Source organism: Oryctolagus cuniculus, chromosome 10 (genome assembly GCF_964237555.1).
Source record: "Oryctolagus cuniculus chromosome 10, mOryCun1.1, whole genome shotgun sequence".
In the NCBI taxonomy this organism is placed as follows: domain Eukaryota; kingdom Metazoa; phylum Chordata; class Mammalia; order Lagomorpha; family Leporidae; genus Oryctolagus; species Oryctolagus cuniculus.
In genome coordinates, this window is record NC_091441.1 from 114,745,632 (window position 1) to 114,770,397 (window position 24,766).

At 52.8% G+C, this 24,766-nt stretch overlaps 1 protein-coding gene across 4 annotated transcripts in view; it reads right to left on the minus strand.

Moving 5' to 3' along the window:
* The window catches only part of TSEN2 (tRNA splicing endonuclease subunit 2), a 37,287-nt gene that overhangs the window by 11,928 nt on the left and 593 nt on the right, over positions 1 to 24,766 (minus strand). For all 4 annotated transcript variants that reach the window (XR_011379653.1, XR_007921661.2, XM_051851720.2 and 1 more), the window contains exons 2-6: positions 17,443 to 17,647; positions 15,572 to 15,653; positions 12,378 to 12,414; positions 7,571 to 8,081; positions 6,149 to 6,226 (exon numbers count right to left, since the gene is read on the minus strand). Coding sequence is in view for 2 of the 4 variants with exons in the window: in XM_070051093.1 (XP_069907194.1) it covers positions 6,149 to 6,226; positions 7,571 to 8,081; positions 12,378 to 12,414; positions 15,572 to 15,653; positions 17,443 to 17,647 (913 nt within the window). In the remaining 2 variants the exon portion in view is untranslated. The remainder of the gene's footprint in view (positions 1 to 6,148; positions 6,227 to 7,570; positions 8,082 to 12,377; positions 12,415 to 15,571; positions 15,654 to 17,442; positions 17,648 to 24,766) is intronic.

A 24,766-nucleotide genomic window follows, 5' to 3' on the forward strand; every position in this document is an offset into this window, starting at 1 on the left:
GCAGCAGTGTTGAGCTCTGCCTGGCCTCCCGACATTTCTTAGAGCGTGGTCAGGGCATCCTGGGGCCCCCAGACCCCTTGCAGATCTCAAAGCCAAAACCACGGCATGATCATCTTCTGGTATTATCTGCCTCATTCATGCTCTTCCTGCCCAGCACCCAGGAGCTGGGCAACAGCACGGCAGACACACAGGAGCAGCGGAGGACCCAACAGACTTCCCCAAGCCCAGGTCTTCGTGTGATTTACAAAAATGAGTAACAGGACCATCTGAGCTTTTTTTAAAAGTGTGTTGGAAAAATGTCATTTTCATATCTAAATTAAAAACAAAGATTTATTTGGGGCCGGTGCAGTGGTGTAACGGGTAAAGCCACCACTTGCAGTGCCGGCATCCCATATCAACACTGGTTCGAGTGCCGGCTGTTCCACTTTCAATCCAGCTTCCGGCTAATGCACTTGGGAGAGTGAAGATGGCTTCAGGGATGCACAGCTCCAGCCTCTGCGGCCAAGTGAGACGTGAACCAGCAGATGGAAGACCTCTCTCTCTCTCTGCCGCTCCTTCTCTCTCTCTGCCTCTCCTTCTCTCTCTCTCTCTCTCTGCCTCTCCTTCTCTCTTTTTTTTTTTTTTGACAGGCAGAGTGGACAGTGAGAGAGACAGAGAAAGGTCTTCCTTTGCCGTTGGTTCAGCCCACTGTGGCCGGCGCACCGCGTTGATCCAAAGGCAGGAGCCAGGTGCTTCTCCTGGTCTCCCATGGGGTGCAGGGCCCAAGCACCTGGGCCATCCTCCACTGCCTTCCCAGGCCATAGCAGAGAGCTGGCCTGGAAGAGGGGCAACCGGGACAGAATCCGGCGCCCCAACCGGGACTAGAACCCGGTGTGCCAGCGCCGCAAGGTGGAGGATTAGCCTAGTGAGCTGTGGCGCTGGTCTAATTCTTTCAAAAAAATAAATTTTTAAAAAAGATTTATTTTTTAAAAAGATTTATTTATTTGAAAGGCAGAGATACAGACAAAGGAGAGAGATTGAGATCGTCTACCTACTGGTTCACTCCCCAAATGGCCGCAACAGCTGAGGCTGGGTCAGGCCAAAGCCAGGAGCCAGGAGCTTCTTCCAGGTCTCCCTTGTGGGTACAAAGGCCCAAGCACTTAGGCCATCCTCTGCTGCTTTCCCAGGCACATTAGGTGGAAGCTGGATCAGAAGTGGAACAGCCAGGACTCCAACTGGTACCCATTTGGGATGTCAGCACTGCAGATGGTACCTTAACCCACTATACCATAGCGCCAGCTGCAATATGCAAGATTTTTGTTTCAACTTATGAAACAGTAAATGCTGACAGATTTTTAAAATGTCCTTTGGGGCCAGCAATGTCCCTGCCCAGTGTGGCTCCCTCCTGTAGCTGTGTGGGCCGCCCTTCTGGTCTCTGAAGCCACTAAGCTCAGTTACGCCTTTGCAGTCGCTACTCCTGCAGTCTGGCACTTTCCTCCCACGCTCACAGATCCCCTCTCAGCCAGTCCTTCCTGACCGCCCGGTCCACATAACCCCATCCTGTGTTCATCAGAGCAGTCCTCCTCCTCTGAACATCACTCTTTTCCCTGTGTCTGCAACTAGAACGTGCACGCTGGCTGAGGATGGGCTTGCGTGCACAAACAGAGAGAGGCCCCCAGATCCTGCCCTTGCTGAAGCCCACAGCACCAGGGCCACTCTGGGACGCCCCTGCACCGCCCCAGCTCCCCTCCCCTCCTGTTCTCTGAGCTGCTGCCCCCTGCCTTCCAGGCCACCCTTCCTCACCGTCCACTCCTTATTATCACACACCACCACTGTTTCTTGGACAGACCACAGGCAGCAGCCCTAACATGCAGCGGAAAAGACAAGGTTGTTTCCTCAAACGGTTCAGTCCCTTCATTTTGTCAAAATTTGTGCTTCTCCATTCACAACAATGAAACATGAAGAATCAAGTTTGTGATTTGCCGGGGCTGGGTTCAAGTCATTGCCATCAGCTGGGGCCTGGACTTCAATTCTCAGTGCCTCGTCTAAACCCCTCTGGTTAGGAATTCTGGAGGTTAAATCTCATGAAGATTTCATAAGCTCTGCAAAGCACCTGAAGGCTCAATCAACTCATCAACTGTAGCCCCCCTACCCCCAATCCCGCCTAAAGACCCCCAAGGGAGCAGAGCCTGGACAAGTTCAATTCACTTCTCTCCTAACAAGAGGTCTCTCCCCCGTTTCTATTAAGGGGCGAGTTTTTCAGAAACAGACGTCTTCTCATTATCAGCAAACACACACTTCCCCGAGTATGGTAAAACAATGCCTCATTTTCACTTGCCTTAAATGCTGGTGTTGTTTATGAGTTCATGCAGACCGCTGCTGGGCACTTATCACAGATGGGGACAACCTTACTTCAACTGAGCTGGTTTTGTTGAGAATGGAAGCATCACCAGACTGTGGAGGTCAGGGACCGTGGGTCACAGAACCTCACGTGTTTTTACTTTTATAGTACTAATAAGACGGAGAGATGGCTTCTTAAAAATTCTGTTTGAGGCAAAGAGAGAGAGCGAGCTCCCACCTGCTGGCTCCCTCCTGAAATGGCCACCATGGCCGGCACTGCAATCCAGATCTCCTACATAGCTTCGGGGACTCAACTACATGGGCCGCCACCCGCTGGCTCCCAGGGTCTGCTCCAGCAGGAAGCTGCAATCAGGAGCCTGAGTCAGGAATCAAACGCAAGCTCTCCAATCTGGGGTGTGGGTTCACCAACTCGGCTAAACGCCTGCCCCCAGTGATGGTTAATATCCGCTGCTAAATCTACTTAGGGCCCAGAAGCACTGTAATGGAAACACAGATCTTGGTATCAGATCTCTTAGAAGCGCCAGAGCCAGTGAGCTCATCGGCACAGCAATCGAATCACCCCTGAAATGAATACCCACACAGCAAGAACATGAAATCATCACCATGCCCGGCTCACAAAGGCTGCCCGCATCACTGGCTAAAAGCAGAGGACAGCAAGCCGCAGGTGGGATCTGAAGACGCCATCTGGCATACCTCAATTATACTTCCAGGTGCCCCACCGGGGAGAGCACACGCTACCAATGGGACCTCCTCACTGTGTCCCGAAGACCGAGGACTCAGAATACAATGGCTCTCTGCATCCGCATCCCAGGCTTCTCCGCTTGCAGATTCCGTCATCTTCCCATCAAAAGCATTCGGAAAAGGAGGGAGTTTAGCCTAGTGGTTTAGATATTAGTTATGGGGCTGACATTGTGAAGTAGCAGGCTGAGCTGCTGCCTGCAATGCTGGCTTCCCATATGGGCATCAGTCCGTATCCTGGCTGCCCACTTCTGATCCAGTTCCCTGCTAACTTGCCTGGGAAAGCAGTGGAACATGGCCCAAGTGCTGGGGCCCCTGCACTCACATGGGAGACCTGGATGAAGCTCCTGGCTCCTGGCTTCAGCATGGCCCAGCCCTGGCCATTGTGGCCACTTGGGGAGTGAACCAGTGGATGGAAGATATCTCTTTTTGTGACTCTGCCTTTCAAATAAATCTTTAAGAAAACAAACATAAAAAGACATTAAGATAGGAAGCCTGCATCTCCCATCAGAGTGCCTGGGTACAATACCCAGCTCTGTCTCCCAATTCCAGCTTCCTGCTAATGCAGACCCTGGGAGGCGGCCGCGATGGCTCAGATAACTGGGTTCCTGCCACTCACAGGAGACGTGGACAGCATTCACGGCTCTCAGCGTGGGCCCAGTTCAGCCCCTGTCTCTGCAGGATTTGGGGAGGGAGCCAGCAGACAGGAGCTGTTTCTCAAAAAAAAAAAAAAAAAAAAAAAAAAAAAAGAGAACAGTACCTGTACTGATGATGGGTATTTTTCCTCTTGTCTTTATTCCTTAACAGGAATATCTGGCCCTGCCAAAGCAACCACAGGCAGGACCTGAAATCCAGTAAACCCACAGCAGGCTGATTTTAAGCTCATAATTTTGTATGTCCTGGGAATGATGTGCCTTCGGCAGTAGGAAGGCTCCCCACGCCTGCTGCAGTGTGACAACTTCCTATACAGCATCTCGCCGCAGCAGGCATGCCAGGTCATCTAGAAATGACGTGTGCAGGCTCTGCGCAAGTGTCACACAGCTGTACACAAGGGGCCTGAACACCCAGAGGTTGTGGTGTCCTCGGGCCACAGAACCAGTCCCTGGCAGATACTGGGGGCTGACTGCACTTCTGCTGTGTACGTGCCATTCTAGGGTCACGGCAAAGGCTGACAGAGCACACGTGCTACACGGCGGCAACAACGGTGAGCACTGGGGGAGTGCCCTCCTCACTAACGGGAACTGCGCTGCACACTGAACACGCCTGTAATGAACTGAGTAAGGAACTGAGAAGCTCAACAGAGCTCCTGCAGGAGGGTGCCATCTGCCACGGCAGGAGGGGCACTGCTGTGTGCAGTAAAAACACAGGCAAGGAGGGACTGAATGACGGTGGACACAGGCTGGGGAGCCCCGAGTTACAGGGACAAGAGGGGGGACTGAATGACGGTGGTCACAGGATGGGGAGCCCCGAGTCACAGGGACAAAAGGGGGGACTGAATGACGGTGGTCACAGGCTGGGGAGCCCCGAGTCGCAGGGACAAGAGGGGACTGAATGACGGTGGTCACAGGATGGTGAGCCCCGAGCCGCAGGGATAAGAGGGGGGACTGAATGACGGTGGTCACAGGCTGGGGAGCCCCGAGCCGCAGGGATAAGAGGGGGGACTGAATGACGGTGGTCACAGGCTGGGGAGCCCCGAGCCGCAGGGACAAGAGGGGGGACTGAATGACGGTGGTCACAGGCTGGGGAGCCCCGAGCCGCAGGGACAAGAGGGGGGGACTGAATGACGGTGGTCACAGGCTGGGGAGCCCCGAGCCACAGGGACAAGAGGGGGGGACTGAATGACGGTGGTCACAGGCTGGGAGCCCCGAGTCGCAGGGACAAGAGGGGGGACTGAATGACGGTGGTCACAGGTTGGGAGCCCCGAGACGCAGGGACAAAGTGATGAAGCTCCAGAAAGAACTCTGCAGGAAGTGAAAGGGGCGGTGCGGAAGGAGACACCCAGAGTCCCCTGCCCAAGGAGCAGTCACATGATCTGAATCACGCACGAGAGCTTATCAAAGGCTGGTGAAATGCTGTGAACACATCCCAAACCTGTGAGTCACAAGCTTTGAGTAGATGAACTCCATGGTAGGCGAACACCTCAGTACAGCTGTGTAAATTAACAATATTCAGCCACACTGAAATCTTGACGTGCAAGGTGCTCAGGGAGCAGAGGCATCTGCAGCTGAGGCGCTACTTGGGACATCTTCAACCTGTAATGGAGTGTCTGGTTCAAGCCCTGGCTCTGCTTCCAACTTGAGCTACCTGCTAACGGACACCTGAAGACAGCATGTAAGGGTCCAAGTAGCTGGGTCCCTGTCACTCATGTGAAAGACCCAGACTGAGTTCCTGGCTCCTGGCTACAGCCTGGCCCAGCCCTGGCTGTTGTAGGTATTTGGGGAGTAAATCAGAAAATGTGAAATCTGTCTCTCTTTCCCTCTCAAATACATAAAATAAAGTTGAACCAAGTGTTCAAAGGCTGGCTTTGTGGCAGAGTGCGTTAAGCCACTTCCTGAGACCAGCATCCCACACTGGGGCACTGATCTGAATCCTGGCTGCTCTGATGCCATTCCAGCGCCCCGTTAGGTGCCTGGGAAGGCAGCAGATGATGGCCTGGCTGTTGAGCCCCTGTCACCCATGTGGGAGGCTTCTGGCTTCAGCCTAGATCTGACTGTTGATGCCATTTGGGGAGCAAATCAGTGAAGAGAAGATCTCTTTCTCCCTGTCATTCCACCATATACATAAGTAAAAGAATAAACACATAAATAAATCTTAAAAAATAAAAAGCGGTCAGACAAATTGCTTGAATGCTCTGTGGAATGACACAGATACGTCCTCTCAATCACACATCTTAAAAACGAGGACATAAAATGCGAGCAGAGAACTGTGGGCAGGCCTGTGCTGAGTTACCTGAGCCAACTCCTACACTGAGTTACAATATTCAGTCACTAACTCGGGACCCGAATCGCGCCGTGAGGGAGGCTCCGGGGTGCAGGGCTGCCCAGGAGCTGACGTGAACGGGACAACATACCTCTTCAAGGCTGAGCTGCAAATACTCAAAGATCCTGTATGGATTTCTTTTGCACACTAATTGCCTTCTCTGCACCAACTGGAAAGAAAAGAAAAAGAAACCACACACATAACAGCTGGAAGCTCGTACATCGCGTGGGAGACTGAATCGCAAAACGACATTTTCTCATCTGTCCCCAAGGTGCCTGGCTGCTGGCTCGATACTGTAAAGGATCTCTCACTACTTACGTGGAAAAGGCAATCTGAATTTTCGCACCAGGAACATCTGATTCATTTCCTTTTCCCCCTTGAATTTTCAAGGAGTTGTGATCATTTCACTGAATTTCGGAGTCGCCGTTTTTTCACTTCACTGTACCTCAAGTGCCACGTGCCTATCTCCCGAGAAGAGTTCAGAGGGTGGGCTTTCCACATAGCACTCGCTCGTCAGGAAGCTTCTCGTGCCGGCTCCTGCAGGGGCCGGTGGGGAGACGACCCTTCTGCTTCCTGTAACTTCTCCGTGGTGGCGACCTCTCCACGCCGGCACCTGCCCCACACTACACTGTGTGATTACCACTGCGCTTCTTTTTCTCCAGAACAAGGGCGACAGTGTTATCAGTCCCGTTCTCACAGTGTTCAAAAAGTTACGCACAAACACTGAGGTTTCAGTAGAAACAGCTCACAGGTGCTGTGCTCCTGGAGGGGGGGATCCAGGCTCCCCTGGACACACACGCCGTACTTAGGACAGGCCTCACATCCCACCTCCCATTGGCGGAACCAGGCGGTGTTCCAAGTGGTGGTCCCCCTTGTCTGGGGGGGATGTTCCAAGAACCCCCGCCCAAGCCTCAGACAGATCTAAACACTGTTGACACTGTTCTTCCTCTACTTACGTATCTATGATAAAGCCTAATTCACCTGTCAGGCACGGTCAGAGTTCAATAATGATGATGATGGTGATGAGAACAGTGGTAATAAAACAGAAGAATCTGACAGTACGCTGCAGTGACAGTCACGTCACGTAGAGTCTCTCGGGGCCGGCGCAGTGGGTTAACACCCTGGCCTAAAGCACCGGCATCCCATATGGGCACCGGTTCTAGTCCCGGCTGCTCCTCTTCCAATCCAGCTCTCTGCTATGGCCTGGGAAAGCAGTAGAGGATGGCCCAAGTCCTTGGGCCCCTGCACCTGCGCAGGAGACCTGGAAGAAGCTCCTGGCTCCTGGCTCCGGATCGGTGCAGCTCGGCTGTTGCAGCCAACTGGGGAGTGAACCATTGGGTGGAAGACCTCTCTCTCTGCCTCTCCTCTCTCTGTGTAACTCTGACTTTCAAATAATTAAATAAATCTTTAAAAAAAGAAAAAGAAAAAGAAAAAGTCTCTCTCAAACTGCTGGGGGCTACCCCCAGGGAGAACAACGCCGCGGGCCGGGGGCTCCAGGGTTTCTTCCACTTACTTCCCCAGCTGGGGCGTCCTCCCTCGGGCTCCCATCGCACACCACCTCCTCCACGAGCACGCACTCCTGGTCAGCACAGGGGAGCTCTGCCCCACGGCTGCTGTCCTTGGGCTGGGAGCCACATCCAGGGGTGAGGCCGTCCTGTTCACAGCGACCGACTTGGGGCTTAGGCGTGGGGTCTTCCGGCACATACTCATCCAAGCTGTCTGTGCTCAGTGGCTCGGGCCCAGGGCCCTCCTGCAGGCAGTCCGAGGGCCGGCTTGCACTGCCCGCCTTGTCTGCCTTTTCGGAGTCCCCGTTGGTCACAGACAGTGTCTTGCTCCTTGCTGTGCCCTCGCTGGTGGACGCCGTCTCTGAGCGAGGCTCACCATGCAACTGGCCGCCTTTAGCCCTTCCGACCCGAGGTCGTTCCAGTGGCCGCGTGAAATCTTCGAGGACGCGGCGCACTGCGCTCTCCTCCTGGCCCTGCCTGCGCATGAGCTCCGCGGCCCACTCTGCACGGCGCTGATACCTGTAACACAGAAACGCCGACGCTGACACTCAAGTTTCCTGAGGGAGAAGACCCCAGCGTGTGCCACAGGCCCAGGAAACCACTGGCCAACATGTCCACAGCGCCTGGACTGAGCAGTGCGCTGCAGGCAGACACCGCCTCCTCACACGTTCCTGGGTTCTGCAACACAAGCACACGCTAAGCTTTTCTGTTTCTATTAACATTTCATTTTCTTAAAAATCGCAAAAAATTAGCTTATTTAATAAAGCACAAAAATGTATGTACTTTAAAACCAAGGGGCTTAAGTAAATATACAAAGAAAACAGCCATTCTTTACCAAAAGTCATAGTGTATTATTTTCAGTTGTGTATATCACAATGTTTTGATTGTTTAAATGAAAATGTAATTTAAAAATATCATTTATCTAAGAGGCAGAGAGTTCACAGACACAGAGAAAGACACCATCTGCTGGTTCACTTCCCAAATGTTCACAAGCCAGGGTCAGAGCCGGGGGTATAATCAAGGTCTCCCACAAGGGCAGCAGGGGCCCAGTTATTGGAGCCACCGCCACTGCCTCCTAGTGCCTGCCTTAGCAGGCAGCTCGAGTCAGTAACTGAACCGAGTACTCCAGTATGGACGCGGGAATCTCAGCCACTAGGCTGAATGCCTGTTCCGTAACATTTTCCGATGGGTATTCCCTTCATAACATAAAGAGTCTCTGCTTAGTACTGGCAGGGAATGAGGATTCCGATGACTACTGTTCACAGCAGTCAACCTCTCACTGCATATGTAAAGAAACGATTTGCTTTAGATACATAAATCCAAATAATCTGGTGGAAATGGCTCTTCTTCCCACAGTAACTTTCATGAGAAAATACATGTTAAGTTTGTCTAGCTTGAAGGCAACATCTGAACATGTAAGACAAGAGAGCTGTGGCATGGGGAAGAGGGGCCTAGGCCTCGCCAGGCTGCTGGGAGAACACCAGCACATGGCCGAGGACACTGGGTAACCAGCCTTCTCTGTCCCCACCCCAGCCAACAGTCTGACACGCATCGAAGATGACCTCCAGTCAGGAGACAATTGGGGCTTGATCTCCACCTGCTGTGGGCAGAGGAGGGAACAGCTAAGAGTTTACTTATTTATTTTCAATATTTGTTTTATTTGAAAAGCAGAGTTTGATGAGACAGACAGAGAGACAGAGACTGATTTCCACCCTCAAACAGCCTCAATGGGCAGGGCTGGCCAGGCAGAAGCCAGAAGCTTGGAACTCCATTTGTGTCTCCCACTTGAGTGGCAGGGGCCCAAGGGTGTGGGCCATCTTCCATTGCTTTCTCAGGTACATTTACAGGGAGCTGATTCAGAAATGAGGAGGCCAGGACTCGAACTGGTGCTCACAGGGGATGCTGACGTTGCAGGCAGTGGCTTAACTCACTGGGCCACAACGCCAGCCCCAGGTCATGGCTTACAAACTGCTACAGCTCACACAATTAAACAAGGACATTGGCTTCTGCTATACTTAAAGAGACTGGTGGCCAGCGCCGCAGCTCAACAGGCTAATCCTCTGCCTGCAGCGCTGGCACACAGGGTTCTAGTCCCAGTCATGGCACCGGATTCTCTCCTGGTTGCCCCTCTTCCAGTTCAGCTCTCTGCTGTGGCCCGGGAGTGCAGTGGAGGATGGCCCAGGTCCTTGGGCCCTGCACCGCATGGGAGACCAGGAGAAGAACCTGGCTCCTGGCTTCAGATCGGCGCAGTGCGCTGGCTGCAGCAGCCATTGCAGGGTGAACTGACGGAAAAGGAAGACCTTTCTCTCTGTCTCTCTCACTGTCCACTCTGCCTGCCAAATAAATAAATAAATAAATAGAGAGGCTGGTGGCAACATAATCCCGTTGCACCAGAAGAAAACCCATGCTGATCATACTGTCTGTCCTACGAAGGGATGAACAGGACTCACTGTGTCCTAGGAACTGAGTCTTTACAGATTAATTTATTATTTGAAAGGCAGAGTTACAGAGAGGCAGAGGCAGAGAGAAGAGAGAAGTCTTCCGTTTGCTGGCTCACTCCCCAAATGGCTGCTACGGCCAGAGCTGGGCCAATTCAAAGCCAGGAGCTTCCGCTGGGTCTCCTACACAGACGCAGGGGACCACTGACTTGGGCCATCTTCCACTGCTTTCCCAGGCGGTAGCAGAGAGCTGCATTGGAAAGGAGCAGCCGGGATTCAAAACAGCACCCAAATGGGATGCCAGCACTGCAGGTGGCAGCTTTTTCCTGCTATACCACAGTGGCCCCTGCCCACTCCACTTTCTGTTTTTTTCTTTTTTTTTTTAAGATTTATTTACTTGACAGGCAGAGTTAGAGGTCTTAAATCTGCTGATAAACTCCCCAAATGGCCACAATGGCAGGAGTTGGGCCGATCCAAAGCCAGGAGCTTCTTCTGGGGCTTCCATGAGGGTGCAGGGGCCCAAGCACTTGGGCCATCTTCTACTGCTTTCTCAGGCCATAGCAGGGAGCTGGATCAGAAGAACAACATTTGGGACTAGAACTGACACCCATATCAGATGCCAGAGCCACAGGTGGGTGCTTACCCTACTATGCCACATGGCAAGCCCCTTGGGAACTATACTTTTTTTTTTTTAATTTGACAGAGTCAGATAGTGTGAGAGAGAGACAGAGAGAGGTCTCCCTTCCGTTGGTTCACCTCCCAAATGGCCACTATGGCCGGAGCTATACCGATCCGAAGCCAGGAGCCAGGAGCTTCTTCCTGGTCTCCCATGCAGGTGCAGGGGCCCAAGCACTTGGGCCATCCTCCAATGCCTTCCCAGGCCACAGCAGAGAGCTGCACTGGAAGAGGAGCAACAGGGACTAGAATCCAGTGCCCACAGGGGATGCCAGCGCCGCAGGCAGAGGATTAACTAAGTGAGCCACGTCGCCAGCCCTGGCAACTGTATCTTTAAGATAAAGGCCTGATGCAGCCATCCCAGTAGAAAAAGATACAGTACAAGGCCATGACTTTGGAAGCACATTTGTTTTGTGTTCGGCTCCAGCTTGGTCCCTTATAACTGACAAGACAAATTATAATTTTTAAGTAAGATTTATATATTTACATATGTGAAAGAGTGATGGGGCCCAGCGTTGTGGCATAGTGGGTAAGGCCACTGCCTATGATGCCAGCATTCCATGTGGGTGCTAGTTCATGTCCCAGTTGCTCCACTTTTTTTTAAAGAAATATTTATTTATTTATTTGAAAGTCAGAGTTACAGAGAGAAAGGAGAGGGAGGGAGGGAGGGAGGGAGGGAGGGAGGGAGAGAGAGAGAGAGAGAGAGAGAGAAAGAAAGAGAGATCCTCCATCTGATAGTTTACTCCCCAACTGGCTGCAATGGCCGGAGCTGTGCTGATCTGAAACCAGGAGCTTTTTCCGAGTCTCCCATGCAGGTAAGGGGCCCACGGATTTGGACCACCTTCTAGTGCTTTCCCAGGCCATAGCAGAGAGCTGGAGTGGAAATGCAGCAATCGGGTCTCGAACTGGTGCCCGTATGGGATGCTGGCGCTTCAAACCAGTGTGTTAACCCACTATGCCACAGGGCCAGCCCCCTGCTCCACTTCTGATCCAGCTCCCTGTTAGTGGCCTGGGAAAAAACAAAGGAGAATGGCCCAAGTGTTTGAGCTCCTGCCACCCACATGGGAGACCTGGATCAAACTCCTGGCTCCTGGTTTTGGCCTGTTTCAGTCCTGGACATTGCAGATGTTAGACCTCTCTGTCTCTCCCTCTCTACAATTCTTTCAAATATATAAATAAATCTTAAAAAAAAAAAAAAAAAAAAAAAAAAAAAAGGCAGAGTGACAGTGAGAGAGGAGAGACAGACAGACGAGATCCTCCATCTGCTGTTCACTCCTCAGATGGCCACAATGGCCAGGGTTGGGCCAGGCCGAAGCCAGGAGCCAAGAGTGTCTTCCGGGTCTCCCACATGGGTGCAGGGCCATCTTCCATCGCTTTCCTAGTGCATTAGCAGGGAGCTGGATTCGAAGGGGAACAGCTGGGACTCAAATCAGGCACATACGGGATGCCAGCACTGCAGGCAGAGGCTTAAGCTACGACGCCACAGCACTGGCCCTTTAGGACTAATTTAACAAAACCTCACTTGATGCATTTCAAATATGATTTGATTCAAAGTGAATTCAGTCATAATTTTCAAGGACACATTTACCCAAAAAAAAAAAAAGGGGGGGGGGGGCATGGTCTGCCTAAAAGGGTATGGACTGCCTAAAAATAGACCTGATTAAACATAATTTTGATCAAAGCCAAGTTCATTGTGACTTACTTTTCTGATGTGATGACAGGCATGTTAGTCTTTATATCTGTAACAACAAAGCAGTTCTGTTAGTTTCAGACAAAATTTCCTTTAAGAAGGAAAAACACTAAGAGTCTGTGAGCGGCAGAGCACTTCCAGATCCTCACGTGGCACAGGGATGCCTGCACCTCAGAACCAGGTGCCTGGTTTGCGTCCCAGCCACTCCCCCTTCTTAGATTTATTTATCTGAAAGTCCGAGTGAGAGAGAAGGACGGAGCGCGAGAAGGAGATTTTCCACCTGCTGGTTCACTCCCCAGATGGCTGCAATCGCCAGGGCTGGGGCAGGCTGAGGCCCGGAGCCAGGAGCGTCCTCCAGTTTTTCCATGTGGGTGGCAGAGGCCCAAACAACTGGGCCACTTTCTGCTGCTTTTCCTGGGCCATCAGCAGGGAGATGGATTGGAAGTGGAGCAGCCAGGACATGAACTGGCGCCCACATGAGATGCCGGCATCCCAGGTGGTGGCTTTACCTGCTACTCCCTAACGCTGGTTCTGGCTACTCCACTTTCAAATCCAGCTTCCTACAACGTACACCCGGGGAGGCAGCAGGTGATGGCTCAGGTCCTTGGCTGCTGCGGGCATCTGGGGAATGAATGAGCAAATGGAAGGATCTCTTTTAAATTAAGTGATAATACCTAAGGATTAAAACAAGAAACTCTAGGAAAGTAAACACACCCCAACAAGGTCAGCAGGTCTACCCAGCAGCCCACGGACTGGTGAGAAGTCTGACGGCTGCTGAAAGCCAGTCTGGGCTTTACGTCTGCCTCTGCCTTTTGAATAAATAAACAAATCCTAAAAAAATTAATTCAGAATGAGTCAAAGAACAAAACTCAAGAGCTAAACTATAAAGCTCTTAGGAGGAAATCTGTGTGAGCAGACTTGGCAATGATTTCTTAAATACGAATCTATGGCATGGGCAACAAAATAAGCAAGTAGATGGGCTGGCACTGCGGCACGGTGGGTAAAGCCGCTGCCTGCAGTGCCAGCATCCCATGAGTGCTGGTTCAAGCCCTGGCTGCTCCACTCCTGATCCAGCTCTCTGGTGTGCTGGGAAAGCAGTGGAAGATGGCCCAAGTCCTTGAGCCCCTGCACCCACACGGGAGACCTGCAAGAAGCTCCTGGCTCCGGGCTTAGGATCTGCACAGCTCTGGCTGTTGTTGCCATTTGGGGAGTGAACCAGCGGATGGATGATGACCTCTCTCTCTCTCTGCCTCTAAGCCTGCCTTTCAAATAAATGAATAAATAAATGAATCTTTAAAAATAAAAATAAACAAACAAGCAGATAAATCAGACTTTATTTAAATTTAAAACTTTTACCAATTCACTCTAGGAGGATTACTATTATTCACAAAAAAAAAAAAAAAAAAAAAAAAAAAAAGCATCGAGTGCTGGTGGGGAAGCTGGAGCCCTTGGGCACTGTGGGTACCGAGTGTGGAGCGCGGCGTGTGGTTTCTCACAAAGCCAAACACACGACCTGCTAACTCCAGTCCTGGGTCCAGTCCAACAGAGAACTGACACCATGTGCCGATGGTCACGGCTGCGTTACTCACAACAGCCACGATGCAGAAACAAGCCTAAGTCCATCAGTCGGTAGATGAATAAACAAAATGTGGTCAGTCCACACAAATGGGGTGCTACTCAGACATCAAAAGGAATCAAGTTCTGATACACGACAAACCTTGAAAACATGATGCAAAGTCAAAGCAGCCAACCATGAAGGGAAAAATCCTACAGTATTCTACTTACGTCTGATATATCTCAAATGGGTGAATTTGCACACAGAAAACAGAAAAGTGACCAGGCACTGGGGGAGAGGACACAGGTAACTGCTGTACACTGCTCAGCACCCTCCACAGGGCTGGGCCATCTGCACCCCTAGCAACGCAGGCAGCGTCTGTATCCAAGGACTCACCCATGGAGCACACGGTCAGACTTTTGCCCTAGTGCTGAAATGGTATTTCAGTGCTATTTTAATGTATAGATTTTCTACAATACAACATTTAAAATAAAAAAATTATTTTTTTGAAAGGCAGAGTTAGAGAGAGGGGGAGAGGGAGTAGGAGAAGGAGAGGAGGGATCTTCCATCCTCTGCTTCTCTCCCCAAACGGCTGCAATGGCCACAGCTGGGCCAGGAACCTGGAACTCCATCCGGATCTCCCATGTAGGTGGCAGGGGCCCAAGTACTTGGGCCACCCTGTGCTGCTTTCCCAGGCACATTAGTAGGGCTGGCTCTGAAGTGGAGCAGCCAGGACTGGAACTGGCACTCATATGGGCTGGTACTGCAGGCAGTGGATTAACAAGCTGTACCACACCGCCAGCCCCTAAAAAATCCCAATTGCATTTAACCTGCTGGTATTGTTTCTTTCTTTCTTTCTTTTTATTTTGACAGGCAGAGTAGACAGTGAGAGGGAGAGAGACAGAGAGGAAGGTCTTCCTTTTGCCATTGGTTTACCTTCCAATGGCCGCCGCGGCCGGCACACTGTGGCCAGTGCACCGCACTGATCCGAAGGCAGGAGCCAGGTGCTTCTCCTGGTCTCCCATGGGGCGCAGGGCCCAAGGACTTGGGCCATCCTCCACTGCATTCCCTGGCCACAGCAGAGAGCTGGCCTGGAAAAGGGGCAACCGGGACAGAATCTGGCGCCCCGACCGGGACTAGAACCCGGTGTGCCGGTGCCGCAAGGCTGAGGATTAGCCTAGTGAGCCGCGGCGCCAGCTGGTATTGTTTCTTACATAGCTACCATGTTCCCTAGAGAATACATCAAAAGATCAATAAATGAAAGAGGCTAAGTGAGAACTATACAAATTAGAAGGTTTTAACAAATGTGTCAATATCATAGCTATTGTTGTAAACTGTAATTCTGGAAATAACATACAAAATTCACTGTGCATACCCCCACAGGTGAGTAGGTACTTAACTACCAGCACCTACCAAGTACATGCACAGTACCCTGCCAGGCAGAGCTTAGTGACAGAGAAGCCTGAGGAACACTTGTACTAGTTCCAGAAAGAGACTGCACATGGTAAGAACGATCCTAGTTGTTCTTCCGGGCAGTAAATCGCAGGGGGATGTGACTTCTCCAGAATTTTACTATGTAACAGACAGATGAGAGCTGCTAGATCAAAAAGGAAAGAGGAATTCGACAGCGGAACTGAGCCACGGCGCTTACCTTTCCACTTCGCCACCAGCTTAGCATCTGAGCCTGTGAAGTGCGGACGGCTTTTTGACAGAATACCTTTTCCAAAGTAGCCCTTCCAGGAGGGAAGAGAGAAAACATCAGCTCAATTTATTTCCCATTTTTTTATAAAGATTTTATTTATTCATTTGAGAGGCAGAGTTACAGACAGCGAGAGAGAGAGAGACAAAGCTCTTCCCTGCGTTGGTTCACTCCCCAAATGGCTGCAATGGCCGGAGCTGCGCCGATGCGAAGCCAGGAGCCAGGAGCTTCTTCTGGGCCTCCCATGCGGGTACAGGGGCCCAAGGACTTGGGCCATCTTGTACTGCTTTCTCAGGCCACAGCAGAGAGCCGGATGGGAAGAGGAGCAGCTGGGACTAGAACCGGCGCCCATATAGGATGCCGGCGCCACAGGCAGAGGATTAACCTACTGTGCCACAGCCTCTATTTCTCATTTTTAAAAAAAAGATTTTATTAACGTCAGAGGCAGAGGGACAGAGACACAGAGGCAGAGACACAGACTGTCTGAGACTTCCATCTGGGATGGAGCGGGGCAGCCAGGACTCAAACTGGTGCTCGGGGAGGGGAAGCCGGCGCCGCGGGAGGCGGCCGCTTAGCGGTTTCTTAGCAGAGGTGGACCGCACCGATGGTGACAGGAGGTTCTGCCACGTGCACAGCTCTGCAGCGCCCCTGTTTATCGAGTCACTGCTGAGGACTGCAGCTTTTCCTCTCTGCTCACACGGGGAGTCTTGCTCCTGAGCTCTGAGCACACCTCATCTACCTCAAACCCAAGACTGCACCCGGCTCTGAGGGTAAAATCTAAACCCCTCCTCGGGTAAGCAGTGGCCAACGAGCACCTGGGCTCAACACCCGGTTACAGCTCCTGACTCCAGCTTCCTGCTAACGCAGATCCTGGGAGGTGGTAGCTCACCTCACGCCATCGGGTTCCTGTCACCAGGTAGAAGACCTGGATCTGGTTCCTGGACCCCAGCTTCAGTCCTGGGTATTTGGGGAATGAACCACAATACAGGAGCTCTCTCTCTCTGCCTCTCAAATAAAGGGGTTTAAAAAGAGGCCAGCGCCGCGGCTCACTAGGCTAATCCTCTGCCTTGCGGCGCCGGCACACGGGGTTCTAGTCCCGGTCGGGGCGCCAGATTCTGTCCCGGTTGCCCCTCTTCCAGGCCAGCTCTCTGCTGTGGCCAGGGAGTGCAGTGGAGGATGGCCCAAGTGCTTGGGCCCTGCACCCCATGGGAGACCAGGATAAGTACCTGGCTCCTGCCATCGGATCAGTGCGGTGCGCTGGCCGCAGCGCACCAGCTGTGGTGGTCATTGGAGGGTGAACCAACGGCAAAGGAAGACCTTTCTCTCTGTCTCTCTCTCACTGTCCACTCTGCCTGTCAAAACAAAACAAAACAAAACAAAAAAAAACAGACAGACAGACATCAACTCAGAGATCAGCCAAGGAGGTGGAGCGCGCTCTCAAGGCGCACCGCCTGTGCACCAGGCGGACCACCACACCGCTCGGCAGTTACCTCGGAAGGTGGGAAAGCGGAGGATTTTCACTTTTCACCCTTTACACTGCTGTGTGGTTTTGTTTTTAAGATGAACTTGCAATGCTTTTCATGACCCAAAGTCAGAAAAAAGGTCAAGCCACTGACCCCACGCCAGCACTGGCACGTGGCTCCACGGCGGGTAGGGGGCTCATTCCCCTCATGGTGCCTAGCTCTGGGGCACCTGATTCAAATCGAGCAGCTCCCACCATGGAGGCACGCAGGTGCAGGGTTCAGGGTCTGTCCTGGGGGCGGGTGGGCGGAGAAGGGCCCTGGTGGGGTTTGCGGGGAGGAGCCAAGGCAGCCCGCGCTCACCTTCCCGTACAGCTGCCCGATGTCCTCCGGGCTCCTCACCACCACGCTGTTGTTGATCATCTCGGCGCGGAACATTCTGAACTCGCTCTGGGGACCACAGTCCTGAGCCAAAGGGATGGGCCAGGGGGACTCGTAACTCTCGTGCACTCTTCTCCTCCGTTTCGGGGCGTGGAAAACTGCTTCCGCCATTTCCTGGGTAGCTGCTCTGTGAAGAGTGGGTAATGGGGAGAAGCAGCAAGGCACTCAGTAGCTGGCAGTTCAGATTGAAAACGTGAGCACACTTACCCCCCGGCCCAGACCGTTCATGAAGTGATCAACTACGAAACACAGCAGTCACACTCGCCTAGCCCACCTCCAGGAAGACCCCAAAGCCCAGGGCCTTCTCTCCAGCGAGGCTGACGTCAGGGGACCCAGTGACACACGGAAGGCAGAGGCTGGGTCTCCTGAGCTGCTGCAGGGGCTCTGCTTGTGGGGACCACTTCACCCTGGAGACAGGAAGACAACACCAGGAGACTCCACCCTCGACGAGTCAAGTCCAGTAAAGCGCTCGATTTCCCCAAAAGTGGGCCTAGGTCAGTCAGCTTCTAACTAAAAATATACTTTTTTAATTTGAGCAGCAGACACACACACACACAGCAAGTGAGCAAGCACGTTCCCATTCCCTGGTTCCCACCACACACGCCCACCGTGGCCAGGGCTGTGCCAGGCTGAAGCTGGGAGCCAGGAGCCCAGTCACGGGGGTCACCACTGCTGCCTGCCCGGGTCTCCATTAGCAGGAAGAAGGCGTCAGCATTGAACCCAGGCACTCAGATCTGGGATGGGGGCATCCTAACTGCTGGCCTGTTCCAACCTTTAAAGTAAATAAATAAACAGCAACACACGGACAGCAGCGGCTGTCACTTAAGGGGCTCTGATGTATTCCAAGTGCCAGCGGCCACCAGCAGGGACTGCAAAGCCAAAGCACCACCTCCCCAGCTGCGTGGTGCCGCACAGCACTACTGATCGCCCTGCTTTAGATTCCCCAGCTGCAAACCGAGGGAGGAAGCAGATCAGCCTGACGGTGAAGACTCGGACAGCACTTAGAACACTGTCTGTCACCAAGTGAGGAGAGCACACAGCAGCCACGAGCATACTCCTGGGTGAGTGCTACTAACACCAGTTTAAGAGGAAGAAACGGGGCCAGTGTCGTGGCACGGCAGTAGAACCCGTGATGCTGGCATCCCATGTGGGTGCCCGTTTCAGTCTGAGTTGCTCTACTTCTGATCCTTGCTAATGGCCTTGGAAAGCAGAGGAAGATGGCTCAAGTGTCTGGGCCCCTGTCACCCACCTGCGAGACGGGGGAGAAGCTCCTGGCTTGGCCTTGGCCCAGCTCTGGCCATTGTGGCCATCTGGAGTGAACCAGCAGATGGAACATCTCTCTGACTCTCCCTCTCTGTAACTCTTTCAAATAAATAAAGATATCTTAAAAAATAAAGATAAAAAAAGCAGTACATGTCCAGGTTGGAGGTCTGTAAAAGGCCCCTCAGGTGATGGCACTTGGGGACTCCATGTCTGCTGAATGCCAAAGCCCACGCCTTTCTCTGGGTCCTGCTGCCAGCACGGGCAGTGTCTGTCCATTAGGGTGAGGGCTTACCATCCTCCAAAGAAGGTACAGGGCTCCTAACAATTACAGGTTTACCACCCAGTGGACCAAGGGAGAAGAGGAAGCCAAGGGCAGCACCGCCCCCTTCCAGGCCTTACACCTGAGCCCAGGAGACAAAACAAGCAGACGCCACCCACCAAGGACAGAAAGAGGAAACGCGACAGCAGCACAGCTGCGGGCATGTGCAATGCGGATGGAGCCACAGGAGATGACTTTAACTTGGGAAACCCAATCCTACGCAGAGGGACAAGAGTGAATGGTCTAAGAGGTTTGTCAAGTTACTCTGCACAACGGGCAGAGGCCCTGGTAGGAGCTGGGAGGTTTGACTGTGGCTCCCTCAGCGTCAGGTCTGGCCCTGGTTGAACTGAGAGCTTACGTGGGAGTCGGTGCTGTGGCACAGCGAGTAAAGCCGCCACCTGCAGTGTGACCATCCCATATGGGTGCCGGTTGGTGTCCTGGATACTTCACTTCTGATCCGGCTTCCTGCTGCTGTGCCTGGGAAAGCAGCGGAGGAGAGCTCAAGTGCTTGGGCCCCTGCATCCACGTGGGAGATCCAGATGCAGCTCCAGGTTCCTGGCTTTGGCCTGGCTCAGCCGTGGCCATTGCGGCCATCTGGGGGAGTGAACCAGCAGATGGAAGATCTCTCTGTCTCTCCCTCTCTAATTCTTGCAAATAAATAAGTAAACATTAAAAAAGAAAAACAGAGATTATATGGTGTCTTCCCTGACAAAGCACAGAGACTGAGAATCTCACACTGGGTCCCAGCACCTATCAGGCCACCAATGCAATCAAGCTTGAGACAGAAGACGGCCACATGGAGGGGGAAGCTGCGCAGTTTTCAGGGTTTCATGACCATTAGAAAGAAATTAAAGACCCTGACCAATGTCATATTTCAGGCAACTTCTCAAGGCAAAAGCTGGGACATTAAACAAGGAAAAACACACACCAAGGAAGAGCTGGAGGAACTGATAAATCAATGACAAAAGATAAATCAGTAAATGGGAATCTTAGAATTGCCCGTGTTCCAGGCAGCAACATGCTAGGATAGTTTAATTTCCAAGTGAGGTCCTTTGGGGTGGCAGTGTGGCACAGTGGGTTAAGCTCTTGCCTGTGATGCTGGCATCCCACATGGGCACAGACAATGGCCTGGGAAAGCAGCTCCTGGCTACAGCCTGGCCCAACCTTGGCCGTTGTGATCATCTGGGGAGTGAACCAGTGAATGAAGATTCTCTCTCTCTCTCGAACTCTGTCTTTCAAATAAATAAATCCTTTTTAAAAAATGAAAAAAAAAAAAAAAAAAACCAAACAAAACAAAAGTCTCTCAGTGGCACTGCATACGGAGCATTTCTGTCTACACTACATTTCGGTATACACTATACGCCATGTGCAAGCACTGGGCACAGGATTTCTAACGTAACTGTGCCACCAGAGTGCACACTCCTGGGAACCTTAAAATCCCCTCCTTTGGGCATGGTGAAGACTTTCATCTTCATTGCTGACTTGTTCCTCAGCCCAAACCAAGGATGTCGTCTTGTACTCAACCAAAGGAACTAATTTATTCTATTTTTTAAAAAAAATATTTATTTATTTGAGAAGCAGAATTACAGAGAGGCAGAGGCAGAGGCAGAGAGAGAGGTCTTCCATCTGCTGGTTCACACCCCAGATGGCCACAATGGCTGCAGCTGGGCAGATCTAAAGTCAAGAGCTAGGAGCTTCTTCCAGACCTACCACGCGGGTGCAGGGGCCCAAGCACGTGGGCCATCTTCCACTGCCATCCCAGGCTATAGCAGAGAGCTGGACTGGAAGTGGAGCAGCCAGGACTTGAACCGGTGCCCATATGGCATGCCGGCACTGCAGGCCTTACCCACTATGCCACATTGCCAGCCCTTAATTTATTCTAAAACAGAAATAAATCCAGCAGGCTTAGCTGGTCTGAGGAAGGAAGTTGTCTCTAGCAAGCTGGCGTTTTAGGGATTCCGGGAGCAAGCTGACTCGCATGAGACTTCCACTCTGAGGCTCTGACTTACACACATCCCATCTGGAATTAAAAAAAACTCAGTGGCCAACTTCAGAAGACGCAAGCAGGGGCGGGTGCTGTGGTGCAGCAGGTTCAGCTACCACGTGGGACGGCCACGTTCTGCAATCAGACTGCCAGTTCCATCTGGGCTGCTGCGTGCTTGTGACCCCAGCTCCTGCTAATGCACCTAGGAAGGCAGCAGATGGTGGTCCGTGAACCTGTTACGTGACTCCAGCCTGGCCCAGCCTGGCCCAGCCCTGGCTTTTGTGGGCATTTGGGGGAGTGAGCCAGCTGATGGATAATCTTTCTCTGCCTCTGTCATTCTGTCTTTGAACTAAATGTTAAAAAACAAAGTTTAAAAACTAAGTCCCAACTACGGGTGGCTATCTGGCTTAGTGGTTAATATGCCTGCATCCCAGAGTGCCTGGGCTCAGGGCCCGACGCCAGCTCCTGACTCCAGCTTCCAGCTAATGCAGACCCTGGGCAGCAACAGTGATGGCTTAAATAACTGGGCTTCCACCACCCACGTGGGAACTCAGGACTGACTCCCCAGCTTACAGTCTTAGACCTGGCCCAGTCACTGCTGCTGCTGCATCTGGGGAATGCATCAATGGATGCGAGCTTTGTCGCTCAAAACAAACAAAAATTTTAAATAAAGATTCCAATTAAATGTTTACCACAAGTGAAAATAAGGGGCCCTCACTACGGGGCTGTGGGTCAAATTGTTGCTGCTGACACCAACATCCCATAGCGGAGAGCCAGTTCCAGTCCTGGCTGCTCTGCTTCAGATCCAGCTCCCTGCTAACACTCCCAGGAGGAAGCAGATGATGGCTGGAGGACCTGGTTCCTGTCATCCACATGAGAGACCTGGGTGCAGTTCCAGGCTCCTGGCTTCAGCCTGGACCAGCCCTGGCTGCTGTAGGCATTTGCACAGTGAACCAGCAGATGAAAGATCTATCACTCTTTCTAATAAATTAATTAAAAAAAAAAAAAACACAGAGAAAATGAATAGTACTTTAATTGGCCTGGTTTGGTTATGGTTTTTCCTTTGGGCCAAGATCTCCACACTTGAGTTCTCCATGCCTGTGGGCTCCCATCTGTGCATCCCACCAACCAAGCACTGAGGCCATCTTCTGTTTCCCTAGGCCATAGCAGAGAGCTGGGTGGGAGTGGGGCAGCGGAGTCTCAAACTGGCACCCATCTGGGATGGTGGCACTGCAGGCAGCGGCTCTACCTGCTATGTCACAGCACCGGCCCCCTTTATTCCTATCTTGAAATCCACTTTTTCACAAACTTTTTGGTGGACTCTCATATTAGATATTCTATGTAACCCAAGAGGATTTAAAATACACAGGAGAGGGCTGGCATTGGGCCACAGCAGGTTAAGTTGCAGCCTGTGACGCTGACATCCAGGATCCCATAAGGGTGCTGGTTCGAGTCTTGGCTGCTGCACTTCTGATCCAGCTCCCTGCTAGTGCACCTGGGTCAGCAGTGGAAGATAACCCAAGCGCGTGGGTCCCTGCACCCACGTGGGAGACCTGCATGAAGATCCAGGCTGCAGGCTTTGGCCTGGCCCAGACTCAGCCACTGGGGCCATTTGGGGAATGAGCCAGCAGACGGAAGCTCTCTGCCTTTCCCTCTCTCTGAAACTCCACTTTTCAGATAAATAAATAAATCTTTGAACAAAAAAACAAAGTACACAGGGGCACGCGTGTAGGTTTTCTGCAAATTCTACAGCTTTTCAGAGACGGGACTGAACATTCAGGCTTCACCACCCACGGGGGGTCCTGGAACCCATCCCCATGGGTGTCAAGGGACGACTGTGTTCCAACCCACGTATGCAACAGAAGGGTCCCTGCCTCAAAATATTGCCATCACTTTACAACCCAAGTCTGGAGACACTTGTGGCCTCGTGACGGCAGGAGCAAGGCGGTTCCATACACACAGGCTGCGTTAGCGTGTCACCCTGCACACCCCTCTCAGCCGTTTCTTCACCTTCAACAGGTGAAGTTCAACAGGACTAGAGCGCCGCCTGCCAGTTCCCTGTCCAGTCATCCAATGGTTACCATGTAACCCAGCCACACCACTCCCAAGTACAGATCGGGGAAAAGGGCAGACAGGCTCCCGGAGAGATCTGCACAGGAAGCGTTATTATTCATAGGAGCCCAGGAGAAACCAAGCAATGCGAACGTCCATCAAGAAAGAGATGACTGGGCAACAAAACGGGGTCCATCGGCACGACGGAATCGTATTCACCAAAGAAAGCAACGCCGTTCTGACCCCCCTTGGAAGCACTGAGCTAAGTGGGAGAAGCCCCCTGGGAGACCACGAATCCCACGCAAGTCCATAGGGGCAGACAGGCCAGGAGCTGCTGGGACAGAGAGACAGGGGGACCCGGGAGGGTGACTGCCAGCAGATACAGGCCTGTGGAGTAAAGACATGCCCGCGTTAGGTACAGTGCGGTGACTCTGGCCCGCACGTTTCAGAAGGGTGGGTTGTGGGAGCTGTGCGTCTCCGTAAAGCTGCACCTCAGGCAGCATCACGGCCGCCACCGTGAGGTTCCTCAAAGGGCGGAAAGCAAGCTCTCCAGGGAACACAGCATCCGCAGGGGAGCGGGGTCGTCCCCGGCTTCACAGAGCAGGTGTCCTGCACTGGGCCGGCGGACAAAGCAGAGGCAGGACTGCACTGGCCGCCCCCTTACCCGCAGTGTTCAGTGCCGACGCAACCGGTGGGGGGAGCGAGAAACCAGAGCCTGTACCACCACAGGTAGGCGCGGGGTGCCAGTGGGAAAAACTAGACTCGCTTGGCACACACAGGTGCACAGAGGGCAAGTCACCTGCCCACGGCCTCACTGCCTGGAAACAGAGCTCCGTGCGGCCAGCAGGGGCCTGCGAGGTGGGCGGGCCCAGCCCCACCAGGAACACTACCCGCGCCCACTAAACCCACAGGCAGGACTGGCTCAGCAGTCAGGGCTCTCGGTGCAAACACTGGCTTCGACTTGACACCACTGCAGTGTCTTTTCTTTTTAAAGATCTATTTATTTGAAAAGCAGAGAGAGAGAGAAGGCAGGAGATGAGAGAGATCTTCCATCCATTCCCAAATGGCTGCAACAGCCAGGTCTGGGCCAAGGCGGAAGCCAGGATCCAGGAACTCCACGCTGGTCTCCCCCATGGGTGGCAGGGCGCCCGGCGTCCAGGCCACCCTCTGCCTGACCCTGACGCGGAGCAGCTGGGACTTGAACTGGCACTCCAGTACGTATGGCGTGCCAGGGTCACGACCGGCGGCTTGGCCCTCTCAGCCATAACGCCAGCCCCCACTGCAGGTTCTCTGGCGGAGAAGTGAACAGATGAAGAAACCAGCCTGGGAGTGGTGTTCGTGTGTGCACGGTGGGCAAGGGTGAAGGCTGGCAACGCGGTACCAGCGGTTCAACAGCTGCTTGAGCCACGCCTCCCGTCGGAGCCCCGGGTTCGAGTCCTGGCTGCTCTGCTTCTGACACGGCTTCCTGCGAGTGTGCCCGGGGTGGGAGTCACTGGTGATGGTTCCAGTGCTTGGGCCCCTGCCCGCCCCGTGCGCGAGACCAGGACGGATTCCCGGCTCCTGGCTTTGGCCTGGCTCAGACCTGGCCCGAACGCTGCCGCCAGCTGGGCTCGGCCGCTCTGCCTGTC